At 49.1% G+C, this 20997-nt stretch overlaps 1 protein-coding gene across 3 annotated transcripts in view; it reads right to left on the reverse strand.

The window, feature by feature from the left end:
- The window catches only part of AEBP1 (AE binding protein 1), a 48411-nt gene extending 27787 nt beyond the window's left edge, over positions 1–20624 (reverse strand). The window contains exons 1-8 of one of the 3 annotated variants that reach the window (XM_081890860.1): positions 19299–20624; positions 10955–11356; positions 8199–8264; positions 7538–7609; positions 5712–5783; positions 2622–2728; positions 1055–1127; positions 495–590 (exon numbers count right to left, since the gene is read on the reverse strand). In XM_081890860.1, coding sequence (XP_081746986.1) covers positions 495–590; positions 1055–1127; positions 2622–2728; positions 5712–5783; positions 7538–7609; positions 8199–8264; positions 10955–11356; positions 19299–19563 — 1153 coding nt within the window. In that variant the 5' untranslated portion in view covers positions 19564–20624. Of the gene's footprint in view, positions 1–494; positions 591–1054; positions 1136–2621; positions 2729–5711; positions 5784–7537; positions 7610–8198; positions 8265–10954; positions 11357–19298 lie in introns of all 3 variants that reach the window. The other 2 variants (XM_081890862.1, XM_081890861.1) reach the window with 2 other exon arrangements.
- Between the last annotated feature and the right edge of the window lie 373 nt (positions 20625–20997).

Below are 20997 nucleotides of genomic sequence, written 5' to 3' on the forward strand. Positions count from 1 at the left end.
CATCAGCACAAACCTCTTGGTGTTATTATGGACAGCGCAGTGCAAGCACGCTGGCGGGAACGAGCTGTCAGGTGGGCTAAGTGACAAATGTGTGTTCCTACAGAAGTGCAGAAATAGTGGCTTATGCTCGATGGGGAGGCAGAAGCTCAGATGGCGCAGCGTTTGAAGAATCAGAGCTGCCCAACATGAGATCTCCTATACCTTGTGGGAAAGCATGCAAATTCAGAAACTTCCCCAGGAACCACCACCCCCTGAGTGTTTTTGCCCTGCTGGAATGTGTCCTTGAACTCTGATGGGAGACTAGATGTGGGACAGGGAGGAGATCATGTAGAAGCCAGCCAACTGCGCAAAGATGAAATGTCTGTTTGTTGCTCCATCCATTTTTGCCTTTCCGCCACTGGCAAAGGGCCCTTGGAACGTATACATGGCCCTTGGGCTACAAAAATGGTTTCATAACCAGGCTCAATCGTCCCCTCCGTCTGCTGTCTCCTTACTTGGTTTGAGTTTCTCTTCATCCGTCTCCATCTCATCTTCCTCCTCTTTTTTGCCGGGGAATTGTTTGGGTTTCTGGGGTGGAAGACCATAATCCACTATGGGGAGGGGGAATAAGGATTAGTGAGGTGGGAGCACAGCTCCCAATGCAGGTTTCTCCCCAGAGGCACCAGCCTTCACAACTGTTTTAATACTTAAAGGTAAAGGGACCCCTGACCATTAGGTCCAGTTGTGGCCGACTATGGGGTTGCGGCGCTCATCTTGCTTTATTGGCCAAGGGAACCGGTGTACAGCTTCCGGGTCATGTGGCCAGCATGACTAAGCCACTTTTGGCGAACCAGAGCAGCGCACGGAAACGCCGTTTACCTTCCCGCCAAGAGCGGTACCTATTTATCTACTTGCACTTCGACGTGCTTTCAAACTGCTAGGTTGGCAGGAGCAGGGACTGAACAATGGGAGTTCACCCCGTCGCGGGGATTCAAACCGCTGACCTTCTGATCAGCAAGTCCTAGGCTCTGTGGTATAACCCACAACACCACCCTTGTCCCGTTTTAATACTTACCATCTCCATAATCTGGCAGCTCTAGACCATCTTCGTAATGACTCCCGAAAGGGGGGGTGGGCGGCTCCTCAGGCTTCTCTACTGAGCAAAACAAATATGCCAGTAAAACTCCCGTATCCTTATCATAGCACAACTGCCTAAAGGTCCTAGGGATGATGGCAGGGAAGCTCATCAGCAATCCCCACATTTACAGCTGATGCCTCATACTTGCTGCTAATAGCTCCGAAAATTTAATGTTCAGATTCATACAAATATATAGTCAATAAGTGGGCACAAGAGGCAGGGCCTTTTCTGTAGCAGCACCTTTACCAGATTTCTTCAATCTTAAATTCCCCAGATGCTGTTGCATTACAACTCCCATCACCCTGGCTGGGGATGAAGGGAGCTGTAATCTGACCTAGAGTATGGACAATGTTTTGGCACCATCAGAGCCCAGGGCCAGCCCTGCTTTGCAACAGATTGGAAGGATCTGCATTGGCAGCAATGGTGTAAAAATAAAAGACCACACCAGGTTTATGAACCGTGTTCTAAAGCTTTGTAAACTAAGGTTCACTAAAACAGGGGAAGCAGAGTTTAAGTGGAAGATATGTGGTACATAAGTTATAGAAAGTTCCCTTTGGAGTAAAGTAGGCTCAATTAAAACTCTATTTCTCTGGACTTAAACAGACCCTCAACCTTCTTGACTCTCAGAAGAATCTTACTCTCAAGCAGCAGCACACCTGAGCTAGTGACCCTCAAAGCAAATGTCCCTATCATACTGGTCTAAATTAAAATCAGATCTCAATATGCTGTTACCTGTAGAGCACCACAGCAGGAGCTCATTATGTTGCAAAATTCTGTCAGAAGACTAGTTTCTCCAGGCAAAATAACATTATGTTGCCTGATTAGGACTTACTGAACTAATCTGAGTCTTCTTTCCCATGCTCAGTGATTTATGCTTTCACTCAAAAACTGAATTAAATCACACCAAAAGGCAAAATAAGGGAAAACAAGAAGCCACAATGTGCCAGGATGGCCATGGGCAAATCTGAACGTGCCACCTGTTTAGATCTGACTTTTTTGCAGTCTGGTGGGCTGTGTTCATGCATAAGACTAAGCCATGGTTTGCTCAACCAAGTGTCATTGGTTTGAAGTTCCAGACTCATTTCAACAGACTAAATGGTTTCTTTTCTGCGTATGGAACTACGACACAGAGGAAAGGTAAGTGAGGATACACCCTAAGCCACCGGTTTGGCTTAGCATTACTTCTGAACTAATGAAGGCTAATGAGCTATCCCTGATGATCCCATAGAAGTTTGTCTCGCTAAAGGCTGGGAAGAAATGAGTTCCTAAGCACCAAATCTGGCAGGCCAGAGGTCTGACAGGAGGCAGACCTCCAGCACATACAAGTGAGAAAGGGATTCCCCAGTCTGAGGCTTCAGATGGTTTCATCTGCTGCCTTTATTCTCTTGGAATGCTTTCCATTTCTTTCCCTCCTCACCCTGCCTCCTTCATTCCCTGCCCCCAACCTCCTAATCTCCCTCTATTTTCCAACATCCTGGCAAAACAGAAGCAAGCCAAAGGAAACGAACTGCATACTTGGCTTCTCCTCCTCCTCCGTCTCCAACCTCGGTCTCTCAGGTTTCTTTTTCTTAGGTGGTTTGCTGGGTTTGTGCTGACGTCGGACGTATTCAACTGCAGGGGAGAAGGAAGAGGGTTTTGTCACTCGGGAAGAGTCCTGCGTTGCTGACACAGAGATGGGGGTGTTTCCTCTCCCTCCATGTCACCCCGATGGTGCTTTGTCTTAGAAGAGGGCTTCTCAGAGTAGCCAGCAGGGTAGGGGGGTCTTGTAGCACAGGGGTGAGCAACCCATGGGCTGCCTATTTACCACGAGCCCAGCCATGGTCAGGGATGATGGGAGTTGTAGTCCAGCAACATCTGGAGGGATGCAGGTTCCCCATCCCTGTCCTATAGGAAGGTTAGACATCAAGCAGGAGTAGGGGAGGTGGAATTGCTCTATCTGATGCAATGGGATTCTAGTCCATGGAAGCTGATGCCATAAAGATGGTCAACGTAAATGTGACTTCAGGGTTTTCCAACATGTAATAATGTGGATGCCCTCATACAGCTGCCCACAAGCTGCCCACAAGCTCCGCTTGCAAAGGAATAATCAGGAGCTCACAGAGTGGTGCATGCTCTGGTTATCTCCCGCTTGGACTACTGCAATACGCTCTATGTAGGGCTACCTTTGAAGGTTTCCCCAGCCACCCTGGGCAGCTTCTAACACAATATTAAAACACAGTAATGCCTCAAACATTAAAGGCTTCCCTAAACAGGGTTTCCTTCAGATGTTGTCTAAAAGTCTGGTAGTTGTTCTTCTCTTTGACATCTGGTGGGAGGGCGTTCCACAGGGTGGGTGCCACCACCGAGAAGGCCCTCTGCCTGGTTCCCTGTAACTTGGCTTCTCACAGCGAGGGAACCCCCAGAAGGCCCTCGGCACTGGACCTCAGTGTCCGGGTGGAACAATGGGGGTGGAGACGCTCCTTCAGATATACTGGACCGAGGCCATTTAGGGTTTTAAAGGTCAGCACCAACACTTTGAATTGTGCTCGGAAACATGGCCATGGAAGAAAAAGCAGCAATAATTAGAGCAGGGGAAGCAGAATCAGCACCAGTTCAGGCTTCGGAAACACAGGAAATGGCACTGGGAAGAAAGACACAGGACCAGTAAGTGAAGAGGAGGAAACTCTTTAGAGGCAGTAAAATATCTGATGCAAGCAGAATTAATCTGGTGTCCTCTAGATGTTTTGGGTACTTTGTCCAAAATATATTGAGGGCTCCTGGTTGGGGAATGCTGTTTGAATGCATCACAGTGTCTCTATGCTGGGTACCAGCACAACCCACACAGTTTGGCTCTTGGTATGCAGTTGCCACTTTTCCCCACTTCCCCGCCTATAGCAATACTGGGAACTGCCTCTAGTTTTGCCCAGACCGTTCTCGGGTGGTAGAGAAATGTGCAGCAAAAATAATAATGGTGATGATTAGAGGTGAGAGAACATAAAGTCTCAATTGCACGACCCTCTTATAATAGCTGAAAGTGAGAAATGACCACCCAGCCAAGCAGGACAGTTTTCCGGTTGGCGGTCCTAATGCAGGGCAGCTCTGTTTGCTTTGGCAAAATCCCTCCCATCTGTCAAACATTATGCAGAAAGCACTGGGCATTTTCCATTCACATGGGCCAAAAAGAACCAGAGCACGTGCAGGGGGAAAGGGGTTGGGGATTTTTTTTTGGGGGGGGGGACAGGCGGTGCAGAGCTGTCTGGGCTGCTGAGCTGTGTCCTGTGAATTTCTCCACAAAGCTAACGGCTTATCAAGGCAATCCAGCAGCACTAATAAATCATTAAAGAAAGGGGAGTGCTGCAACAAAATATTGCCCTGTGAAAGTGCTTTTGTAGAGGATTCTAGACATGCCATTCCATTCCCCCCACCCTGTCCACGTTTTTTGGTTTCCCATCTGCCCCTTTCCCAATCCAACATTTAAGGAAATTATAATCTCATTGGGCATCCAGGGAGAAGGTTCTATCTCCATGGAATATTTCCAAGCTTAAGAGCCAAACTAGAAGCACAAAATCTGCATGGGAAAAGCCTTTCGGTTAAAAAGAAAAGAATGCAAAACTTCCTTTTCTTCTGATGGTGGAAATGTGGTCATGCAGACTAAATGTCTAGCCAGTCTTCCTCTTCTGAAGTGCAGACGGAGAGCAGGAAATGGGCCATGTGTTGGGCACCTGAACCCAGGTGTGTGTGTGCTGCAGGCTGTGAAAGCGCAATAAATGAAGCTCTGTCGGTGCAAATGACCAAAGGAGTTCAAGAACTAGTGGTTTCAAGATTGGATTACTGCAATGCACTGTATGAGGGCCTCCCTTTGTGCTCGATCCCAAATCCGTGGTTAGTACAGTATTCTTGTAGCACAGCTGCTGATAGGAGTGAGAACCTTTGCTCAGAGACTTGCATTGGTTGTCCATTTGCTACCAGGGCAAGTTCAAGGTGTTATTATTGGCATTCCTCCCTGAGTTTTGCAGAGAGGAAATCCCCCGCCTCAAATGACAAGCAGGATCAGACCATTTCACAGCCATAGAAATGGGGAAACAAAGAATTGTCTGTCCCGGAATTATGGTTCCTCACTGCTTAAAAAGGTAAAAAAGATAAAGGACGCCTGGACAGTTAAGTCCAGTCAAAGGTGACTATGGGGTTGAAGCACTCAACACACTTTCAGGCTGAAGGAGCCAGTGTTTGTCCACAGACAGATTTCCGGGTCATGTGGCTAGCATGACGAAACCGCTTCTGGCACAATGGAACACCATGACAGAAACCAGAGCACATGGAAATGCTGTTTATCTTCCCACTGTAGCGGTACCTATTTATCTCCTTGCACTGGCATGCTTTCGAATTGCTAGGTTGGCAGGAGCTGGGACAGAGCAACAGGAGCTCACCCCATCGCGGGGATTCGAACTACCGACCTTCTGATCGGCAAGACCAAGAGGCTCAGTGGTTTAGACCACAGCACCACCCGCATCCCTCTCACTGCTTATCCACCCACAACAACAGGATGCCCCACCCCCTAAGGAAAGGAACGGTTACTAAAGGCAAGTAGGGCAAGTCAGCAGCAACAGCACCGTACAGTCCTCGTAGTCTTCCCGCTCAATCTGCTCGTTGTAATCCAGCGTGGGCGGCTCGACCTTTCCAGGGGTCTCTAGATAAAGAGGAGAAGAAGCACAGTCACTTCATGGGTCTAGGATCTCTCTAGGACATAAGGGCTTTTAAGAGAAAGGGCTGTGTTATGTACTGAGTTGAATAGGATCCAAATTGCAGCAGTCTGATTGGTCCAAAACAATAGGATTCAGTATGCAGCAGTCTGATTGGTCCTAGAACAATAGGATCCAAAATGCAGCAGTCTGATTGGTCCTAGAACAATAGGATCCAAATTGCAGCAGTCTGATTGGTCCAAAACAATAGGATTCAGTATGCAGCAGTCTGATTGGTCCTAGAACAATAGGATCCAAAATGCAGCAGTCTGATTGGTCCGCAGGAGCCACCCAACTCCAGGTGGAAGTGAATCTGTAACCTGATTGGCCTACAGGAGAATCCTGGAATTAGCCAATCACGTGGGGCTCATTGTGTAAATAATGTATATAAAGCAGACATTTTGGGGTAACTTCCATTCCTCCTCACTACTATGAGCTGAATAAAGAGCATGAAATCCACACTTGAGCCCAAGTATATTTCAGGCTGCTTTGATTAAATGAGTCTGAGTCACTTCACAGCTATACTCAAGAGCCAAAACAGCCCTGTAATGTTGCAGCCCAAGAAAGACTGTGACCCCCTTCTAAGAATACCAGATTTATGCCTGGGCTTCTTATGGTGAGCAAGCTACTCTCGGGAGCCACTAGGAACCTGCAGTTCTGCATGCCAGTGAGTCATGGATTACAGGAACCCAAGTCTGAGGGATGTCTGAAAGAGATGGGCATGTTTAGCCTGGAGAAGAGCAGACTAAGTCGGGGGGGGGGGGGGAGCAAAGGATTCTTGAGAAAAAGTCAGAGCAGACTCTTCTCCCATCTCTCTTCCAATTCTATTTTTCAAGGCTGGAGCCAGGGGTGGAGGAAGAGGGGGCAGAAGGGGCGGTCCATCCCGGGTGTCACCACTAAGGGGAGTGACAAAATGGCGGGCGGCACTCACCTGGGAGTGACGCAGTAGCTTGGGCACCTGCAGGCTCCACGCTGCCCCAAACGGTCTGCCCACCACCTCCCCCTCAGTTGTAGGGCGGCGGAGTGGGAGGAGGCAGACAGACTCCTCAGAGACCCCGCGGAGCGTCCTGTCCCAGCTCGCCCAGCCCACCCCTAGGCGCAGGGCACGTGTGCCACCCCAGGCACCCGGTCAGCTTGCTCCGCCACTGGCTGGAGCATCCCCTGGTCAGTGGAAGGTTCCTAGGCTCTGGGAACAGGCTGGCCCTTGGTTCCTTCTGACTTGGAAGGCTTGTGGTCCTCTAGTTGTTCATCTCCAACTCCCATCAGCCCCAGCCAGCATGGTCAAGGGTCAAGGATGATGGGAGGTGTGGCCATAGGCTCTTCTTAGCCCTGCTACAAAGCTTCAAGGAGAAGCTGGAACATGGCCTGACAATAAAAGTCAGCACTGGCTCGTGACTCTTGGCTCTCCCTCCATGCCTGCTTATGGTTCGGTGTTGGCCGCCACAGAACAGTAAAACGAATTTCTGCTTCTTGTATTGAGTTACAGTGAGTTTAGTGTGCGCTGCTGGACTGGGCACAGAATTATTTTAAAATCCTTTAAATCTAGCAGCATGCCGGCTCGGTCCTCAGACCATTCACACAGTTTGGAAAATTTAGAGTAAGAAAAGGCTGGCCAACATTGGAAGCCGCCTAGACTGTGCTGCCATTTAAGGCTAGCAGATCTGGGCAAACAACCCACCTTGGACATTGGGCATTGACTCACCTGGCCGGCTCTCATGGCTCCAGTGATCTCTTCCAGGCTCTTGTGGGTCAGTTGGGGGTTCATAGAAGTCAGCTGGAAGAAATCAGATGAGTAAAATTAACAAGGACAATAGTCAGGCCCTCAAAAAGTTCTGTTGCTGCTCTGTATGGACAGAACTAAGCTGCTCACATTCAGCTTCTACATTAAGAACATAGTGATATAGGAGAAGCCGGCTGGATCAGACCATTGGCCCATCTATTCCAGCATCCTGTTTTCACAGTGGCCAGTTAGGTGCCTATGGGAAGCCTGAAAGCTGGGCATGAGCACAACAGCAGTCTGCTCACCTGCGATTCCTAGCAACAGGTATTTAGAGACGCAATGTCTTTGGCAGCGGAGGAAAAGCATAGTCACCTTGTCCTCCATGATTTTGTCTAATCCTTTTTTTAAAGGATTCCCTAGTCGATCTATGAGGTGCTTATACATTAAAGCTTCCTTGTGCCACTGATGGTAAACCCTGGTCCAATGCCTCTCCTCCCCAGTGGACTTACCCTTGTTCATTCCTGATCTGTGCCCACGTGCTCCCGTGATCAGCGCTCCTCCTTCCCCAGCTTAGACGTTCCTCTGCCCCATAGTCCCACAAGCACCCTCTTTCCCCATGTCCCGCATGCTGACTTGCTCTTACTGCGATGCCTGGTTGGGTCCTGTTTCTCATCCCACCGTGGTTCCGTTGGCTCATCTGGGAAAAGAGCTGCGGAATAAAATGAAATAGAAGAGCTAGGTCAGAGATTATAAGGAAGCAAAGACACAACTGGGAAGAAGGGAAGGCAGAAAAACTGACTGAACAAAACACAGACAGACAGACAGACAGACATATTTTGTTTCAGTCCATAGTTCCAGGCAAAAGTCTTAGGGCCAAAGTAAATACGGCTGTGGATGCCCACGACTCCTCCTAGGAGAAAATTTTGTAGTCTTTGGTGCATGCAGAAAGCCAGGGCTTATCCATACAGCAATTCAGTTTTTCTCTGGATTGATATTTGGTCCAATTTAAGACTTAAAGAGAGGGATTACTCTGGGAAAGCAACAAAAGGGAAAACCACTCAGACCCATGCCTAGACAGTGAGAGTCAAGCAGAAAACTGTTTTCTAGACACGGGGCAAGCCCCCCCTTCACTACCTGACAGACCAAGCTGGAGTGGGAGCAGCAGTGTATTAGTTTAGGAGCCCAAAACGATGGTGAAGACCCTTATGGAGGGGTGGAGAAATAGAGTCAGTGTGATTTAAGTTGGAGTTGCTTATGAAGGAGTTATACAGAAAGTGGGGAGAGGGAGAGGGAGAGAGGTAGCAGGAAGCATTTAGAGAGAGTTAAGATAATCTGTGACGGTTAGCAGTTTCCCTGGCAGACCAATAAACACGAGGTTAACTGAAAGGGAAGAGGAAGGGCATCACTTGGCCATGCTCCTTGTAGAAACATATGCACTGATCTGATCTATGGAAGGAGAGATGCCATAGCTCAGTGCTAAGAGCATCTGCTTTGCATGCAAAAGGTCCCAAGTTCAATCCACAGCATCTCCATGTAAGACTTCTGCCTAAAACCCTGGAGAGCCAGTCAGTGTAGGACACTGAGCTACATGGACCAATGGTCTGATTCAGTGTAACAGTTTCCCATGTTCCTACGGATGAGGAGAGGCTGTTGTCAACTGCTCCCAAGTCTAATAAATATGAACAACACCCCTCTATCCTATAGACTGAAACCAAGACTGGCCAATTAACAAATTATAACAGTGAGTAAATAATCACCAACTCCCCTTAAGTGTGTTGCTCTTTGCGCTACAAGAGTGTCAGCTGCCTGTCATGAATTGGATAGCATTCAGTGCCTGACAGATCTATACTTCAATTCTATAATGCTAGGGCAGGGCAGGGAGGAGCAGGTAGACCTCAAGATGTGGTTTGATTCCAACTCCGACCAACCCCAGCAAGCTTGGCCAATGGTCATGGAAGATGGAAGCTAGAGTTCAAATACATTGGGGGGGGGAGAATGAGTTCCCCATTTCTGATTGATCGTAGACCAGTTTAGTGGCAATGGCTTGCCCCAAAGAATTATGGCATCTGCAGTTTGTTGCCTATTTTTGTTTCCCTCGGGCCAGAGCTACAGTTACTAAGAGGAGATCAAGTTTCTGTATTAACGTGTAGATGGGCCCCTGTTATAAAAAGTTATGGTAATTACAGCTTATCAGTTTCATTAACCATGTTCACATTTCGTTTGCTGGCGCCTAATATCTTCAGTCCCATTTAAAATAACCCTTTTATGGCACTGCAGTCAGCTGGGGTCTGGGTGATGCCACCATTTTAGTTTCCCACAATGCCCCTGACGTAGTGTTGCTCTAGGGCATCATGGGAATTTTAAATGGCAGTGGTTTGCAGATCCACCTGCCTGGCTCTCATTGGAGTGTAATATCCAGCAGTATTAAACTGGTACAAATATAATTTAAAATATCACAAAAATCCATATGGCACGCCATCTTCCTCCTCCAGTTTTCCCCCTTGTCCCTCAGGTATCTCTTTAGCATCTTCTTCTTCAGTTCCTTTTCCTTGGCTTCCCTCCCCACTCTCTCGGACAGCAACCCATTTTTAATAAACTATCCTTTCCCTAGAATCCTGTGCTTCTCCCTTCCCTCCCTCTTCATTCTATGACCTCACTGGCACATGCATTACACATGCATACCAGATGGACCTACCAAATAGCTACACTTCCTCTCCATCTCTTGCCCCATAGATCTCAAAATATATCATCATTACTCCTATATAGGGAAACACGTGCTTTGGACTATAAATACCACAATACTTATGCAGTGGTGTAGCGTGTTCGGGGCAGGAAGGGCCATTGCACCATGCACACAATCTGTGTTTGTGTGTGTGCACAAACCAGGTACTCGCCTCCACTGTCGCACCCTGGAAAGGCTGCCCAGAAGGTAATGCTGCTGCCCTTAGGCCAGGGGCATTCCGAGGCGGGAGCGGGGGGACGGCCACCCCGGGTGCCATTCCAAAGAGGTGTGTGTGGCAAAATGCCGACCCCTGATTGGCGGCACCTCCTGGGCCATGCGCTGCTCATTGCACACCCCCGGGAGGCACGCCATGCCCCCCGCAGGCAGCATGCCACACCCCCTGGGGTGAGACCACTCCGGGTACCAGAGCAGGTTGTTCCACCACTGCCTCAGGCTCAAAAAATGTTCCTTGCATCTTTCTTTTGTTGTCTGCCCTGGAAACCCTGGGCCTATGAATAGTGTTCGAATTTCTGGGAAAATTTCAGGGTTTATTTGCATTAATCAACAGTTTCTGAAGAAGGATGATCAAGAAATGCAATAAAAAGACCGCCCTGAAGAAGAAGAAAGGTCCCTTGCCCATGCAATATGACTAATGGGAGAAAGAAACAGGAACTTACATTCCCCGCCTTCTTCATTCACTCGTGAATGCTCATCTTCCCTCCCATAGGGAGAGTGAAATCGGGGTGAATCGGGCACTCCGTAGCCATCTTCCTCCCTGGCTGGTGGGGGGCTCAATGGCCTTTCTGGGAAGTGGTACCTCTCCTCTTCCTCATATGGTTGGACAGGAGGAGAAGGCTTCTCTGTCCTCTTCCCCCCTGATGGTTTCTTGGTGGCTTTGGGAGATTTCTCCTTAGGTTTCTTGGTTGCCTTTGGACGCTTCTCCTTTGGCTTTTTGGTGGGCTTGGGGGGCTTCTCCTTTTTAGGACCCTTGGGAGGCCTCTCTTTAGGCTTCTTGGTTGGTTTGGGTGCTTTCTCCTTTTTCCCTTTCTTGGGCTTCTGTCTCACTGGCTCCTGTGTCGCTGCAGGAAAAGAAAGATGGTCAGTCCCTGTCAATTTCTGTTTTTCTCGGTTTCTCATTTTTTCCAATCCACAGCAGTTTGCAGCAATAATAATAATAATAATAATAATAATAATAATAATAATAATAATAATTTTATTTATTTGTACCCCACCCATCTGGCTGCATTTCCCCAGCCACTCTGGGCAGCTCCCAACAGAATGTTAAAAACATAATAGAATATCAAACATTAAAAACTTCCCTAAACAAGGTTGCCTTCAGATGTCTTCTAAAAGTCAGATAGTTGCTTATTTCCTTGACATCTTATGGGAGGGCGTTCCACAGGGAGGGCGCCACTACCGAGAAGGCCCTCTGCCTGGTTCCCTGTAACCTCACTTCTCACAGTAAGGGAACCACCAGAAGGCCATCGGAGGAGGACCTCAGTGTTCAGGCTGAACGATGGAGGTATATTTCAGATATACTGGGCCGAGGCCATTTAGGGCTTTAAAGGTCAGCACCAACACTTTGAATTGTGCTAGAAACATACTGGGAGATAATGTATGTTGGATATGTGACTGAAATATTTTAATCTGAAAAACCAAATAAATGTTTTTTTTTAAAAAAATAAAAAATAGAGTGCTGTGGCATTCTCTGCATGGTGCTGCTTTTCAGTAACAAAAGGTTCATGGAGAAGCAGCGGTCTCCCCCACAGTCATGTTGGCCGCATCCTCTGGGAGATGGCACAAACTCAGAGGGAGTGTGATGGCCTGGGTTTTGGACTCAGATGCTGAACCTGAGGGATCCCAGCCTGCACAGGAGTCCCCGCCTCCAGAACCAGCTGAGCCGGGGCTGGGGCATGAGCCTGAAGGGTCCTCACCTGTGCTGGATCCTCAGGTGCAGGCATCAGCTGAGTCTGCTCTGGCTCCTGAGGTGATGGAGGACCCATTGCCTGCAGGTGCTCCACTCTCAGCCCTGTCAGGGGAAGCTGAGGTTGCCTCTGGGTCCGGTAACCCTCCAGCCTCTCCTGAGCTGCAGATGCTCAGGGCAGAGAGGCAGAGGGAACTAAGTGCTCGCCTCCAGGCCAGGAGAGGCGAGTCACCAGAGGATCGGGGCCGCCCCATGCCTCGGGGCAGATAAAAGCCGGCCAGCCCCAGTCCCAAGTTGTGGGAGCAACATTGTTGGTTGCTAGTTCCTGCCTGAACCCTGTCCTGCTTTCCTGCCTGAGCTCCTGACCCGCCCTGGCTCCCTGCTTGCAAGCCTGTTCCTGACTTCACCAGACTCCCTGCCCTGCACCCAGCTTCAGCTACTATGGACTGCCTCCACGTTGCACCTTTGACCATGGACCTCACCTCTCGGGTAACCCATGTGTCAGGGAACTGCCATCAGGTCAGAGGCGAGAGGTGGAAGGGCAGTTGTGTTATAGGGAACCTCCCAAATCTTGCAAAGCAATTCCTCCTCTGGCGAGGAGGAAAGACCCACCTCCAGTGGAGAGGAGGTTCAGCGACCAGGGGATGCTAAGTGAGAGCCTCAACACCGAGCCTGAGCAAACAGGAGAGGAGGGAAGTACCCCTTTGCCAGAGCCCACGCTGCTCAGTAGGTTTCGGCACAGGGAGGGGAGGAGAAGGTTGGGGGTCACGCGACTGTTATGCTGGGGGAGGTACAAAGACCGGCCACTCCCAGATTCTGCTACCGACTGAGCCAGACATGAACTTGCGACGCTCTTCACTGTAAATAGTTTGCACTAAGAATAGTGCTCTCAAGCAACCACATCAGCACCTGACACCACGGGACCAGCACAGGGAGTCACATGGGCAAAGACAGACAAGAGGGTGTGAGTGTGTGGAGAATCAAGGAGGAGGCCCCACTGAGAGCAGCTTGACCAGAAAAGAAGAAGAAGAAGAAGAAGAAGAAGAAGAAGAAGAAGAAGAAGAGTAGTAGTAGTAGTAGTAGTAGTAGTAGTAGTAGTAGTTTGGATTTGATATCCTGCCTTTCATTCCCTTTAAGGAGTCTCAAAGCGGCTAACATTTTCCTTTCCCTTCCTCCCTCACAACAAACACTCTGTGAGGTGAGTGGGGCTAAGAGACTTCAAAGAAGTCTGACTAGCCCAAGGTCACCCAGCAGCTGCATGTGGAGGAGCGGAGACGCGAACCCGGTTCCCCAGATTACAAGACTACTGCTCTTAACCACTACACCACACTGACTCTCCCAAACAAACCCCCAAACAAACAATATCCAGGATTCATGGAGTAATAAGGACATAAAATAAACACTCTGCTGGATTCAGGCCCTAAGCCCATCAAACCCAGAATCCTGTTGCCAACCAGAGACCTATGGGAACCCCATAAGCAGGACCTGAGTGTGAGACCACACTTCCCAGCAACTAATATTCAAAGACATAATCCCTCCGATGATGGAGACAGAACATAGCCATCATAGCCAGGACTGCACATTTTTCTGAAAACTTTTCTTTCCAGCCTCTTTTCCCTGACACATGAAGTTTGTGCGTATGGGGCTTTCTTCTGTGAGTCAGAGGCCCCGTCTCTAAAGGAAGGCCAGTGAGTAAGGGCTATGTCACTTCACAGCCCCACAGACAGCCGCAGCCTCATTCCAAAGTTCTGAGCATCAGCAATTCCTTGGTCTGTGGGGCTGAGCACACAGCCTGTGGTACTTGTACCCTCTGGGCAGTGAGCTGCAAACCAACCCAGGGCCGGTGCCAGGAGTGGAATTCCTTCTGTGCTACCACAGGGACTGTCTTTTGCTCCGGGGAGAGCAGCAAACTGCTTGGGCTTGCAGACCATCTCTCTAGGGCCAGGCCTTTTCTCCCACCCACCCACATGTGGGGAAGAGAGGCATGAATTCCTGCGCTGCCTGCCCTCAGCTTCCTCTGCAAGCAGCGGTCAGTGGCCTCGCTGGAAAGAGGGAGCAATGACCTCCTTTCTCGTTCGCCACAACTCGCTTCCACCACAGCGAAACAGAATGCAAAGCTTTCCTTCATTCTCTCTGTTTGCCAGAGCTGGGCATTGTGCTGCCTGAGGCGAAATGCAAGATGGCGTCCCCGCCCCTGCCCCCCCCAAGTCACCTATAGAATTTAGCTGGACCAGAAGTTGTTCCCACAGTGACAACAGGATAGTGTCTTCACCCATACATTTAAAACACTCTTTAACAGCTTCATCCAAAGAATTCTGGGAGCTGTTGTTTGTGAAGGGAGCAGAGAGATATTCAGAGAACCCTCTCCCCCTCACAGAGCTACAATCCGAGAGTGGTTTAACAAACTATTCTTCCTCACAGGGAGCTTTGGAACTGCACCTCTGTGAGGACTGATAACCTAACTCTCAGCAGCCTTAACAAACTACAGTTCCCAGGATTCCTTGGGTGGAAACACTGCATAATAGTACTTTATGGCGTGGTTGTGGCTTACGAGCAAGCTAGTTTACAGAGAATGGAGGTTTACTGCCTCCCCACCCCCAGTAAAATGCAGGTGCCTCTCTTTACCCAGCTGTAGCACCCGGCTTGCCTTCCCTTCATTTTGTACTGACCTCCAGCTGAAAAACATGTCAAAGCATGTGAGGACCGCATGGCAATTTGCCTCTTTTATATTTTCCCTGTATAGCTTAACTACAGGTTCAACTTTCATATTTTTTTAAAAGACTTTTTGAGTGAGAAGCACTAGCTGGCCTCTAGGTTATCTGTGATCTCCAGTGGCAACTCTGCATTATTCCCTTTTTTTGCTATGTCACCTATCAAGCAGCAGTCATTCACAACCTCTCTTCCTGCCAGGAGAGAAGTACCATCCCTGTAGCTGTGCTAAATCCACACATGAACAGAAGACGAGATGGAGTCACAGCTCTTGAAAGTTTTCCTCCTGCAGCCAAGCCGCAAAGCAAGGATATCTTGTTGGAGGTTGTGCTGGGAGCCAAACCACATTTCCAGTGGCTGGAGAATAGAAATCTGAATGGAACGCAGAAGAGCATTGGGGGGAAACCTTATTTTTTTGAAGCAGCATGTACAAGTGTCTGCATTCAGACAGACTCATTGTCAGGTGTGACACCATGCAGGGAAAAATCCAGGCTGAATGTCCCCTGTTCCTCACACAGATGCCAACGGGCGTGATTCTGGTTGTGTAATTCCAAACATTGATTCCTAGGCTAGTTCATTGGCTCCTGAAAAGCAAGAGGCATGACTGGTAGACGATGGTGCCTTAAGACCAACGTTAGAGGGGTGGACAAAAATACAAATACAACAGTATTTGGACAAGAAAAGAAGGAACTACGAATGTAGCTGTCACAGGAACATATCTGAATGTCTCCATTTTCAAGGCCTGGGAGAATGGGCCTGGTCTTGGATGGTAGCATGTGGAATTGTTTTAGAGGTCTATGTTAGAAACATGTGGCACGTCCATATTATCTCTGTGTAAATGACATGACAAATATGTACATTTGTCATATCAGATGTATGGCACAAGTGCCAGTTCTGTTGCCAGAACACATTGATAAGTCAACAAGCATCTCTCAGCCCCTCCAAGTGTCCCTATTTTCCAGGGACAGTCCCGGATTTATAGAAGCTGCCTCAGTTTCTGATTTAATCCCAGAATGTCCCACTTTTCCTTGGGGCATCCTTATTTGACGTCCCTATTTCCATCACAGAAATGTCGGAAGGTATGATCTCTTGCAGGGAATTGTCTCTGTGTAGGTTTCCTGGGTCTGTGAGACGCACGGGAAAGCTGGGCACAGAAGCCTGGTGAAGCAGCCTAGAAATATGTTAGTGAGCGTAGTGCGGCATAGTGGTTAGAGTGTCAGAGTAAGATTTGGGAGGCCCAAGTTGAAATCCTCACTGAGTCGCTATCTCTCAGCTTCACTTAACTCAGGAAGGGAGAACCTTGTGAGTGAGGCAACCACCTTAGGCAGCAGATGCAGGCAGACCCACAGCCATTCCTTTTGAGCCCCCCAGCCGTACCCCCATTAGGGGGGTGCAGGACAGGTAGCAACACCTATGTGTGCCACACGGCCCATTCTGCATCACTACAACTGAACAGCACTGAAATAAGGTTCGATCCTCCATGGCTTGGGAACATGGAATGGAGGGGACCCCATCTTGACCTTCACTACAGGCAGAAAAACAATATTGAGCTGGGTTGTTGATAGGATAAAATGGGGTGTGGAAAATGACGTGCACTGTCTTGATTTTTTTTATAGGAAAGGTGGACTATGCATGTAATATAGTCTCTCATCACTACTAGGGACAGTTTCTCCTGATATTCTCTCAAGCTAGCTGTCAGGTGAGAGTTTCCTGCAGCTCAACACATGTAAAACATGTTCAGAGCCCCTTGATAGTAATAATGTTTGGGGATTAGCTGACTTGAATTTAAATTCTTTCATCCTTCTGCCGACCTGGGGGCTCTGCTCCCGCTCTGGCTGCGCACAACAAAGCATGAGCAACCGCTGGCGCCAAAGAACACAGGAAGTGCTTTCAGTAAGGATCAGATAAACCATGCAGTGCAGGTGCAAATCTGCACCTGGCAAACATCAGCTATGTACAGGAAAGCTGCTTTGGGATGCAGTTCATCTTTGCTGCTTGGGGGCAATTCTTGCATATTTATTCCTCACTAAAACAACCTATTCCTGCCAACCTAGCAGTTCGAAAGCACGTCAAAGTGCAAGTAGATAAATAGGTACCACTCCAGCGGGAAGGTAAACGGCGTTTCCGTGTGCTGCTCTGGTTTGCCAGAAGCAGCTTAGTCATGCTGGCCACATGACCTGGAAGCTGTACGCCGGCTCCCTTGGCCAATAAAGCAAGATGAGCGCCGCAACCCCAGAGTCGGCCACGACTGGACCTAATGGTCAGGGGTCCCTTTACCTTTAAAACAACCCATAATATTTCCTCTCATAGAATCACAGGGCATCATCTGAAGACACATGATGTAGCACCTTTCTAAAACTAAGTTGATCTAACTCTGGTTATTGTCTGGGTGCGATATTGCCTGCTAAACCTATGCTTGCTGCTTTGAATTTCCAGGAAGGAAATGAATGATAATATTTTACTAAATATTTTTTTAAAAAACAGGCACAGGCCAGGAAACAAGTGTACCTTTCTCAGCTTACCCCATCCCCTCTCCTTCATTAAATCCAGAATACTCCTAGATAAAAAATATGACAGACCTACAAGGTTATACATGTGGACCTTTCTGCCCCCTGCTGGGAATCATTATTAAAACGGTTAAATTATCCTGAGTGTTGAGGAACTCATAAACACATGCACACATCCTTAGTCAAAAGCCTTTGCACAAATAGCAGGCAATAATGAAAAGTGGGGGGAAATCTTGGGCCTTCTTCCTACTGCAGTGCTAGTTTCCAAATATTTAAAAATTTATCTCGAGGCTTACAGATAATATGGGTAGCTTTAATACTGCAGATTTTCTTTCAAACTGGTGTGTGTGTTCACTTTGGGTTTGTGTCTGGGATCCTTAGAAGTATGCCCCATTTGTTCTGTAACCACACGCTTCAAAATAATAATAATAATAATAATCATCATCATCATCATCATCATCATCATTTAACACTGATGAAGTAGATTCTTACTGGTGGAACCATTTACTACAAATTATTCTGTTAAGCCTTGAAGATGCCACAAAACTCCTTGTTGTTTCTGCTGTGGCAGACCAACAAAGCTAGTCTGCTTCACTGTGGGTGAACCACATATCACAATTCCTAAAAGAAAGGCAGGGCCGATGCTCAGTCTTAGAGCATCTGCTTTGCATGCAGAAAGTCCCAAGTTCAATCCCTGGCATCTCCAGGTAGGGCTGGAAATGTTCCCCTTCTGAAACCCCAGAGAACCTCTCCCAGTCAGTGTGTGGACAATACTGAGCTAGATAAACCAATGTTCAATGTTCTCGCCCAGCAAGTGAGCTCTTTCCCCCTCCAAGCACTTGATGTACACAGAGTAAAGGTAAAGGTAAAGAGACCCCTGACCATTAAGTCCAGTCCAGACGACTCTGGACTTGCGGCGCTCATCTCGCTTTGCAGGCCGAGGGAGCCGGCGTTTGTCCACAGACAGTTTCTGGGTCATGTGGCCAGCATGACTAAGCCACTTCTGGCGAACCAGAGCAGCGCACAGAAACGCCGTTTACCTTCCTGCTGGAGTGGTACCTATTTATATACTTGCACTTTGACATGCTTTCGAACTGCTAGGTGGGCAGGAGCAGGGACTGAGCAACGGGAGCTCACCCCGTCGCGGGGATTCAAACTGCCAACCTTCTAATAGGCAAGCCCAAGAGGCTCAGTGGTTTAGACCACAGTGCCATCCGCATCCCTACACAGAGTAGGCACACAAAAAAGGTAGGCAGAGCTGGCCTGAAGTAAGACACATTGAAGTAAGACACATTGCTTTCTAAAGAGAGCATCCCCTGTCAAACTGTTAAGTCCTGACTGAGTCTTAAACTACTGCACCATTTCCTAGAAGCACATTGCAATGGCTATACAAAGCTGCCTCATACCAAGTCAAATCAATGGTCCCTCTTGCTCAGGTCTCTACACTGGAAGAAGTACAGATCACCGGTGATGCTTCAACATCTTTACGGACTCACTGTTAAAACCGTGTTCATGGCAGACAATCTTACTCGGCTACGAGTGATCGCCAAAGAAGAAGACACTGACTGGCAGGAGGTCTTCAGCGTTTTTAGCCTGGGTGGGGGTGTCCTCTCCCAGTCCTACCTAGAGATGCTGGAGAATGAACCTGGCACTTTCTGCATGCAAGCAGATGCTCTACCATTGATCCACAGCTCCTCCCAGCAGCTTTCTGGGGTCTCAAGCAGAATCTCTTTCCCGTCACCTGCCACCTGAAATTCTTTTAACTTGAGATGCTCAGGAGCAAACCTGGGGCCTTCTGAATGGAAGAGAACACGTCCTTCTGCTGAGCTATGGCCCTTCCCTGGGGAACCCACCCATCCCACAATAGATGATGGCTCTCACCTTCTTCCAGTTCTGTGGGGGGTTTGTCCCTTTCTGCAGGATCCAGCCTTCCTTGGTTTTCAGGAAGCTCCTCGCCCAAGGCCACTTTCTCAGCCTGCCGACCTTCTGTGTCCTCCTCCTCAACCTCCCCCAGGAAGCCTTTCAAGAACTCCTCGATTTCATGGTCGGTCAACACCGACTGCGCCTCCACCTGGGCAGGGTTGAAGGGGCACAGAAGCCCCACCAGAAGGCAAAGTGCCAGTGCCAGTGGGCAAATAGCTCCCATCCTTGCAGGTGGTCTCTTAGGGTGAGGGGAGGTGTATTGGGAAGGTGTAAGGTAATCCTCAGGTTTCTCTTCTCACCTGTGGCAGGAGCTGGAGGTGGGGTTTGAGGTGGGATGGAGTTTGCTGGAGGGGGGCTCTTCTATATGGGGGCTATCTTCTGATGCGTCAGTGGATATGGGGAAACAGATTGCTCCTCTGGAAGGAGGGAGGGCAACTGAAGGCAATGACTTTTTTAAATGGGGGGGGACAAGTCAAGTAGGCTGCTTTGCTGGTGGGAAGGGCTGGCTGGAGGGGGGCTGTTATTTAAGAGGGGACTGGAAAGGAGGGGAGCTCAGAAGTTGGGAGGAAGGGAGAAGAAAAGGCGCGCGGGGAGACAGAGAAAGGAAGAGATTTGAGGCTTTGGGGTATCTGGGGTGTAAATCAAGGGGCTCCGTCCTGGCTGCAACAAGCGATGGGTCCGTCAGAGGCTCCCCCAGGGGCTTGCAAATCCGGGAAGGGGGTTTTCTCAGCAGCTGTAAAAAAGCGCTGGCGAAGGCAGCGAAGGACCGTCGTCTAATCGAGACCAGAAGCGCCTGCGGTTTCCGCGACGGCGTTTGAAGTATCCGAGGAGAGCGAAGACCAGACAGATACGAAGTTTCCTCTTCCCCGCTCCCCTCTCTCCCAATGCCCAGGCAGTCCGAAGGCAAGTCCTAAGAAAGCAGTGGAGAAAAAGGGGAGAGCTGGAGGAGGAGGAGGACGGAAATTGCCCGGAACTCCCCAGGCGGCTGCGCTCCCCTCTCAGCGTCTGGCAAAACTCATCTCCGCGCCTGCCCTGCCCGCCCCTTCGGAGATCTCCAAGAAGAAGAAAGAGCGAAGCTCGTGTTCGCGGTTTCTCCGGCTCCTCGCGAATCTCCAGCGAGTCCTTTCGATCCTGGGCAAGGAGGTTGGGGGTGGGGAGCGCAGGGGCTATTCCTGAGGGGGCGGGTTAGAGGGGGGTGTCGCAAGGCGGCTTATCTTCGCGGGGCTGGCTGAGTGGTCCCGTCTCCTCTTTGTGCGCAAATGAAAATGTGGCAGTGAAAGCGCTCCTGGCAAGAGCCGCGGGGAACCTCCTGACCCACTGAAAAGAAAAGCGAGTCGGATCTCCACCCCCAGCCCTTCTCTCCCTCCTACCTCCACCCACCCACCCACCCCATCATCCCATTTCCAGAAAAGAAGGGTGGATCCAAAGCTGCGTCGAGCGACGCGTAGACAGAACAAGGGCACCAAAATATACACGCCAGGCGCGCGCGGCGGGAGGCGGCGGTCGTCACTCTTTTTCTCATGGTTAATATAATATTATTATCGCTTGCCCTTCATAAGAAGGTCCCTGAAGGAATGCAGAAGGCAACATTAAAAAGAAGTTCAGAACAAATCACAATCACAACTGGAGTGGGCCCTCGAGATATGTCCCGGAAGAG

The sequence above is a fragment of the Podarcis melisellensis genome (genome assembly GCF_964234715.1).
Source record: "Podarcis melisellensis genome assembly, chromosome: 15".
NCBI lineage: Eukaryota > Metazoa > Chordata > Lepidosauria > Squamata > Lacertidae > Podarcis > Podarcis melisellensis.